At 54.7% G+C, this 7,598-nt stretch overlaps 1 protein-coding gene across 1 annotated transcript; it reads left to right on the top strand.

Moving 5' to 3' along the window:
• The first annotated feature begins 361 nt into the window (after positions 1-361).
• On the top strand, positions 362-2,608 carry KLHDC8B (kelch domain containing 8B). The gene is made up of 5 exons (XM_026034183.1): positions 362-728; positions 1,374-1,538; positions 1,659-1,883; positions 1,963-2,064; positions 2,412-2,608. The coding sequence occupies exons 1-5, from the start codon at positions 362-364 to the stop codon at positions 2,606-2,608; spliced, it is 1,056 nt and encodes a 351-aa protein (XP_025889968.1).
• Positions 2,609-7,598: the final 4,990 nt, after the last annotated feature.

Raw genomic sequence — 7,598 nt, 5'->3', positions numbered from 1 at the left:
CGGGAGCCGCCCGCGATGCAGCCCCGGGGGGTGCGGGCTGCGGGGCCCCGGGAGCCCCCCGCGGTGCGGGCTGTGCACCGGGAGCCCCCGTGGGTGCGGGCTGTGCACTGGCGGCTGCGGGCTGAGCCCCGCCGAGCGGGAGCCTCGGCGGCTGCACGTTGTGCACCGGGACCCGGGGGGCGGCTATGACGTGCACCGGGCACCACTGGCCGTGCCCACCGGTGCCACCGCTGATGCCGCCGCTCTGCCCGCAGGGGACGGAGCGCGGGCGCCCGGCCAGCCCCGCGCCGAGCGCCGCCGCTGCGGGCCGGATGGGCGGCACGGCGGGCGCCGGGGACCCCCGGGGCGGCTGAGCCGCTCCATGGCCGCGGGCGCCTTCGCCTGGGCCTCCTTCCCGGCCATGCCCACGCGGCGCGTGTACTGCAGCGCCGCGCACCGCGACGAGCAGCTCTTCGTGCTGGGCGGCTGCGGCGGCAGCGGGCGGCCCTCGGGCGCTGCCGAGGTGCTCGACGTGCCCACGCAGCGCTGGAGCGCGCTGCCGCCGCTGCCCACGCCGCGCGCCGGCGCCGCCGCCCTGGCCCTGGGCAAGCAGGTCCTCGTGGTGGGCGGCGTGGACGCCTCGCAGAGCCCCCTCGCCTCCGTCGAGGTCTACAACGTGGACGAGGGCAAGTGGGAGAAGAAGGCGGCCCTGGCCCAGCCGTCCATGGGCATCGCTGCGGTCCAGAGAGGTGAGGGGAGCGCCGCGGGACAGCGGCACTCCAGGCGGGATGAGTTTCGCTGCCACGTGAGATGCGGCGCAAGGGCTTTGCCCTGGCACCTCCAGGCTACCCAGTTAATGGGTTGATCACTCTGCAGCCCAGCTGCCCCTTCTGGGCTCCCAGGTGCCCCATCGGGTGGCAACGGCACCACGCTGAAGGTGGCTTTGGTCATGCAGGCCGTGAAGGCCGTTGGCTCCCCGCTCCACAGCCCTGCTCTGCTGAGCCCCGTGCCCTGAGCCAGCCCAGGGCCGAGGATGCTCCTGCCCAAACTTTGCCAGGAAGCCCTGGAGCAGCAGCAGCACCGGCTGCACTGCCCAGCACAGCGCCCGCCACCTCTGCTGCCCGCACGGCTGGGCGAGGAGGCCGAGGGGCTGGCGGCCGCGGCGGGAGCCGGCACGGGGTGCCAGCCGGCGCGGGGCGAGTGGAAGCGGCATTTGGCAGCATGGCTGTGTTGCCATGGTGTCTCCAGGGAGATGGTGCTCGCCGAGTCCAATTAGAGCTGATGGTCCTGGTGCTCCCTCCCGCTTCCCCTCCCCGGGCGGCACGGCGGGGCGATCCGGGCACCGCGGCCCCGTCCCGGCATCGCTGCTCGCCCCAGCGCCGCCTGTCTCGCAGGCGGCGCCGTCTACGCGCTGGGCGGCATGGGGGCGGACACGGCGCCGCAGGCGCTGGTGCGGGTGTACGAGCCGGCCAAGGACCACTGGCAGCCGCTGCCCTCCATGCCCACCCCCTGCTACGGGGCCTCCGCCTTCCTGCACGGCACCAAGATCTTCGTCTTGGGTAGGTGCTGCGGGGTGGGCGACGCCACTCGCTCCAGGCCCGGCATGGGGGTCCCATCCCATCCCATCCCCTCCCACCCCGGGGTGCGCACACGTGCCGCAGCGTCTCCTCCGGGCGCAGGGGGCCGCCAGGGCAAGCTGCCCGTCACCGCCTTGGAGGCCTTCGACCTGGAGACGCGGAGCTGGACGCGCTACCCCGGCGTGCCCAGCCGCCGGGCCTTCGCTGCCTGCGCCATGGCCGACGGCGTCGTCTTCAGCCTGGGGGGCCTGCAGCAGCCCGGCCCCCACAACTTCTACTCGCGGCCCCACTTCGTCAACACCGTGGAGATGTTCGACCCCGCGCAGGGTGAGTGCCAGGGCCGGTGCCCGCGATGGCAGTGCTGCCGGGGCTGGCGGGCGACGCTTGAGCGCTCTGCCCTTGCCAGGAGCCTGGAGCAAGCCGAGCCGCGCCGTGCGCATGAGGGAGAAGAGAGCTGACTTCGTGGCCGGCTGCCTCGGAGGAAGAGTGGTGGCCGTGGGCGGCCTTGGTAATGCCCGGCGCGGGGGCGCGCGCCGCACGGGTGGGAGCCTCCCGTTGGGAGAGGAGAACGAGCTCTGCCCGTGGAGGGGAAAATCGATGCAGTTCGGTTCCCGTTTTTACCACCTGTTGGTTACCCGGCCGATAGTGGGGATCGTGCAGCACCCAAAATCCCTCCATCCATCACCTCCCGGCTGCTCCGGCGCCCGGGGGAGCAGCCCTGGGGCACCCCGTGCCTTGCACGGAGCCTTTCCCCCCATGGTGCCGTGCCCGGTTGCAGGGTGAAGGTTCGCGCTGTCCGTGAGCAGCAGCAGGGGTGTCCAGAGGGGCCGCTGAGGCCGCACCGTCTCGTTGCAGGCAACCAGTCGAGCCCGCTGGCCTCGGCCGAAGGCTTCAGCCTGGCGCGGAAGAAGTGGGAGCCGCTGCCGCCCATGCCCACGGGCCGCTGCTCCAGCTCGAGCTGCGCGGCGCCCGGCCTGCTCTTCGTCATCGGCGGCGTGGCGCAGGGCCCCAGCGGCGCCGTGGAGGCGCTGTGCCTGCGCGAGGCGCCCTGAGCGGCGCCCCGGCCCCAGCGCAGCACCAAGTGCCTCAAGTCGGGGACAGGGTGGCCACGTGCCCGAGCCCGGCGGCCGCGCGGAGCCGCTGCGGTGGCAGCAGCGGCGGCGGGAGCAGCGCCGGCCGGGGCAGCGCCGGCCGCAGGTTGGTGCCCCCCTTCCGCCGGCGCGGGCTGCGCGGGGCGCTGCGCGGGCGCGGGGCGCGCGACCCCGCCGCTTCCCCATGCCCAGCAGCGCCCGGCGCCGAACAAAAGCCTCGCTGTGGCGCGCGGAGCCGCGGCGTGACAGCGCAGCCACCCCAGGCCACTTTCGCCATGTTTTTGTTTATTCATGTGCCGTTCCCGCCGCCGCCGCGCAGATGTTTCCCCGATCCTCCCGCCTTCCCGCTTCTTTTCCTTCCCCCTTTTCCTCCCGAACGGCGCCGAGGCGGCTCGGAGTTAGCGCGGCGATGTGCGCAAGAATGTCCCCAAACGGGAGAGCCGCCGCCGCTGCTGTTTAGCCCGGAGTTGTCGCGGCGCGGAGCCGAGGCGGCACCGGCAGCAGCTGCTTCAAGCAGCGAGCTCGTCCTTCCCAAATGCGCCCCTCGTAACTTCGCTACGAGCAGCAGCACTCGGAGCCGGCGCGGCCGTGTGCCCGGCCACGGCTCCTTGCTTTGCCTCTGCTTTTGTGGATGACAGTAATAACAAGAATAACAAGAGCCCGAGGCGTCCGAGAACAAGGGAAGGAATAGCTGTGACACAACATGTAGGCTCCCAGATAAACTCCTGCCATCTCGGAGTGCCTTTCGATATTTGAACAGCGGCTGTTAAGTCAAATAAAATTGGTTACCATGAGAAACAACCGAAAAAAAAAAAAAGTCTAGCGGAATAGTTGAGCACGCGGGTGAAAATCTGAATGTGGGATTGTGTCAGGATACGTCAGGGGATTGAATGAGGCAGAAAATCTATTTTAGCAACAGCAGTAGTAAAACATTTAAACATTTGGGCTTCCGAGATCCTGGAAAACAACACACACAGAGTGCAGAAATAGCAGAGGTGGATGCTATGTTATTTTGATATCACATATTGAAATGCAGGGTGTTTTTTTCCCTTTGCTAATGATATTTAAATCAGCCTCTGCTTGGGGCTGGGTGCATGTTGGCCATATCAAAGCATACGCATGTAAAATTCTGCCTCTTAAAGGGCAATGGTTCTGTGTCCAGAGCCAGTGGTTAAATCAGATGTGGTAACTATGGTGAGAGGTAAAGTTACTTAGCTTCTCGCAGCCCTTTGCGTATGTGGGTTGCCTTTTGAATAATGGAGATTAAGGAGAGAAGGATTAGGGAATCTAAGGAGAAATTTGGAGCAGGAGACCTGTAGCCTTGTGCTGGGAATGAATACAGAGGAGACTTTTAGAGCAGAGGCAGGAGGGAAGTCAGCGCTGTTGTAATATGTATTGATGATAATTCGAGAAAGGAATCTTTCTGGTTGGGAATGAGTACCGGCAGCTCATGCATACAGGAATGAAACCAGTCCCCTCCATATTAAAATAATCCTTCTGCTCCAACCAAACAAATAAACAAAAGCTGGCTCAGATTTCTACATTAGCAAGTGACAGCTTAAAATAAGATGAAGTCTGAGATTCTAAGCAGTTGGGGTTAATACGTTTTTAAGTCTTTATGCAATTAAGCAATATTGATTAATTTGGATTGTGTAGCATTGCTGTTTTTAAGCATGTCCCTGATACATATTTAGGGATAGGGGTAACTTCACAAATTATGGTAATATGAAGTGGAAAACAAACCCAGAGCTTAATATTTTAACCAGTCATTATTGGGGAAGCTTGAACTGCAGCTAGCTAACTGGCCCGTTTTTCTGGTCTTCCTTGAGTTGAGGCTGCCCTGTTACCCTGAGCTTTTCAGGCAACAGGTCAGGATATTCTGCTCACCCCGCAGAGGGACAAGGGTTGTTGCTTGGAGAGCCCGACTGGACATCCATGGTTAGGTATTTGGAATATTTAGGGAAGAGAAAGGGGAGAGATCGGCTTTAATATCCAGACAGGAGGCACCATATCTCAGTGGACAGAAGTATATGGAATACTACTGTGCAGAGGCATCCTGGGGATAGGAAGCATGTCCAGCTTGCTCTTAGGAGAGTTCAAAGCTTGTTGTGTTGTAGGGAATGCCATGAAAACACCCTTAATAAAGTGTTTCAGAGGTTTGAGTTTCCATTCCATCTCCTGAAAGAAACTTGTCCTTTGAGGAGTTCACAGTTCAGCACAGGCCAGGCAGTTCATGTCAGAACCTGCAAGACATTTATATGTTCACTAGACATCCCCTATATGTTTTCCTGGTTCATAATTCCAGCTTCCTTTCTCTGCTGTTGCCAGAGCTTTACAAGAGACCTGGCGGGAAGACTCCACTGGCTCCTAGGGTGTAACTTTGTATTAAAAAATTGTGAGTGGAATATTTGGACACTAGGTGTGATGGTGAAAAATAAACTCAACCATAGTTCGTGTTCAGTACAAGTCTTTTTCACAATTCAAGTGATGAACTCAATTTATTGGTTTATGTTTTTAAGGAGTTGTTCCTTGAAGTATTAAAAGTCCCCTGGTTGCATTGTGTCTTCCCTGGGAGTGGAAGAAGCAAAAGGAGTTCCAGTTTTGTAGTTAGGGAGACAATATTTGTGCTCTAGGTGACCCTGTGTGAGCAGGGGGGTTGGACTAGATGACCTCGGGGGTCCCTTCCAACCTTAAGCATTCTATGATTCTATTTTGCTTTTTTCTTTGTTTTATTTAGCTGAAGTTGACATTTGAACAGAATATTACATTTCTCTTTCATTAGCAATAATGAATTATTAGACTAAAGTGTTTATTTACATAAAAATTGCCATTTCATATAGAAGCAGAATGCTTCTGTAAACTAAACCAAAATTTGGATATAGCTACTGATGCATGGCAGTTCATTTCAGTGTTCAATGTATTTTTAAATTGTTTCATCATTCTGCTTTATTAGGTTGTACTATATTGAAGAGTGAAAAACGTGATATTTCAGGCCCAGGACAAAATGCAGCCTAATGGACAGGACAGTGGAATCTGCTCAAACAGCCTTTGCTTTGCTATTGGATTAGGGCAAGTCAATTCACCTCCTTTTTCTGTTTTCCCAAACTGTAGAAGGAGTCCAGTGGTAATTCCTTTTTAGAGTACTTCAATATCTCATGGTGAAATTTTGAAATAAGCAATATTCTTAACGTGCTGCGATGGTTCCTTGTCTGATGGGGCCACACATGACCAGCTGATGGTGGATACTTGAATAGCTGCTTTTCATTTGCTTCAAAAGTCATTCTGGATTAAAAAAAATAAGTCACTAGTGATTTAATCATAAAGTCTGTCCAGAAGAAGTCCAGGAATAGTGCTGACTAGGTATTTCCAGCTGCTTAGTGCATTGATGTTAAGCATTGACAGAGTATCGGTCTTCTTATATTAAAATTTAGGAGAAGATCCAGGCCTAAATTGATTTGTTCAGCTGTTCTGCTGGGACTGAGCCAACAGTGTAGTTTTAGCAGCATCTTAGAATGTTAGGGAAAAAATACAGGAACTGCCCTTCTCGCCAGTGACACTGTTTATGTTAAGATTTTGGAACTTTTGGCCCTCTAAATGGTATTTGTAGATGGCAAAAACAAGGAGCACAGCATTAAAAAATAGAGTACAAACAGCTATGTTTGTGCTCCAACAGCTGGGCAGTTTCACTCAAGTCCTTTGGTCTCCTGAAGTGAATAAGGGTTTTTGGGATTAAAGTTTACAGTATTTATCTTGTTCTTTTTGAATGTAGTCCTGGGAATCCTCCAGTGCAGTGGAAACTCTGAAGTGCTCTCAGATCTCTAGAGACGTTTCTCACTTCATTTGCACATCATATAAAGCTCTATGTAAATTGGTTTCAGATGGAGTGTGGGATATATGGGGTAATTTAAGTGAGGAAAAGTGTGAAAGACGAAGTTTAGAAAGAATTAGTGACCTGTTACCCTGCACAGGTTGGTTACAGCTGTTTACAACGGCACTTAATGTTTAAGATTTGCTGCAATCAGTGCAATCAATGCAGAAGTTGTCAGATAGGAGCAGTTAAACACTAAATTTGACGGTCAAATTTAAGCAATCATAGTTTGAAATATAAATTGCATCTCAAAGTACCCTGATCGCTTATTCTGCTTCAAATATTAGTGTCTTTATAGATGGCAGAATCAGGACCTTGTTCCTGCAAGTGGTCACCTGTTCTTCCCTGCTCTCTGATGGAGTTGAAAGATCCCCAAACTTTCAGAAATACAGTTCTGTTTTGTTGTTCAAAGAAGCAAAAATTTTGTTTTAAAAACTTAAGGAACTTGGAAATGAATTTCTGCAGCAGTCTTCTGTTTGATAGGAACATTTTTTCATCTGCAGAACAAGCCAATATGGCTTAGTTTTCAAAATTTGTTTATACAATGGTATTTTCTGTCTGCACAGTGCCTGGAATATGTCTGAGCACATAAATAATAGGATAAATAATTTTTTTTATATCCAAACAGCTTCTGTTTATGTTTCTCAGTAAGTAGCATGTGTGTGTGGAGAGGGGGTTCTTCGAGCTGTGCGTGCGCTCTGGCAAATGATGGGTTTTGTTAAACTGGGAAATCTTAGGGCTCCTTCAACTGTGTGAAAGTTTCTCTTTAAAACAGTTAACATTAGGTGATTCCTCTTGGTGGAAGCCCTTATAACTTATGCAAAGGTGTTTGTGCGTTTTGTGCCTTTCTCGGATAACCTGTCTTGGGGCTTGCGAGCAAAATTAACCTGTGGTCAGAGCCATGTGAATTCGTAATCCCAGAGCAAACTGGAGTTTCTTCGCTGCGTCTTCTGGGGAAATGGTGGCAGTCTGAGAGCTTTTGCATCCCCCCTCTTGGTACAGCTGCCCAGTCTTCCCTCACTTCCCTCTGCTGCTTCCTGATGCTCCTCCAGAAATAGCAAGGCATGACGTTTTCTTGCATCT

The sequence above is a fragment of the Nothoprocta perdicaria genome, unplaced genomic scaffold, assembly GCF_003342845.1.
Source record: "Nothoprocta perdicaria isolate Ctin4 unplaced genomic scaffold, notPer1 scaffold_14, whole genome shotgun sequence".
NCBI classification, from domain to species: domain Eukaryota; kingdom Metazoa; phylum Chordata; class Aves; order Tinamiformes; family Tinamidae; genus Nothoprocta; species Nothoprocta perdicaria.
Note: the sequence above shows the minus strand (reverse complement) of the source record. Positions and strands in the feature narration are given on the sequence as shown.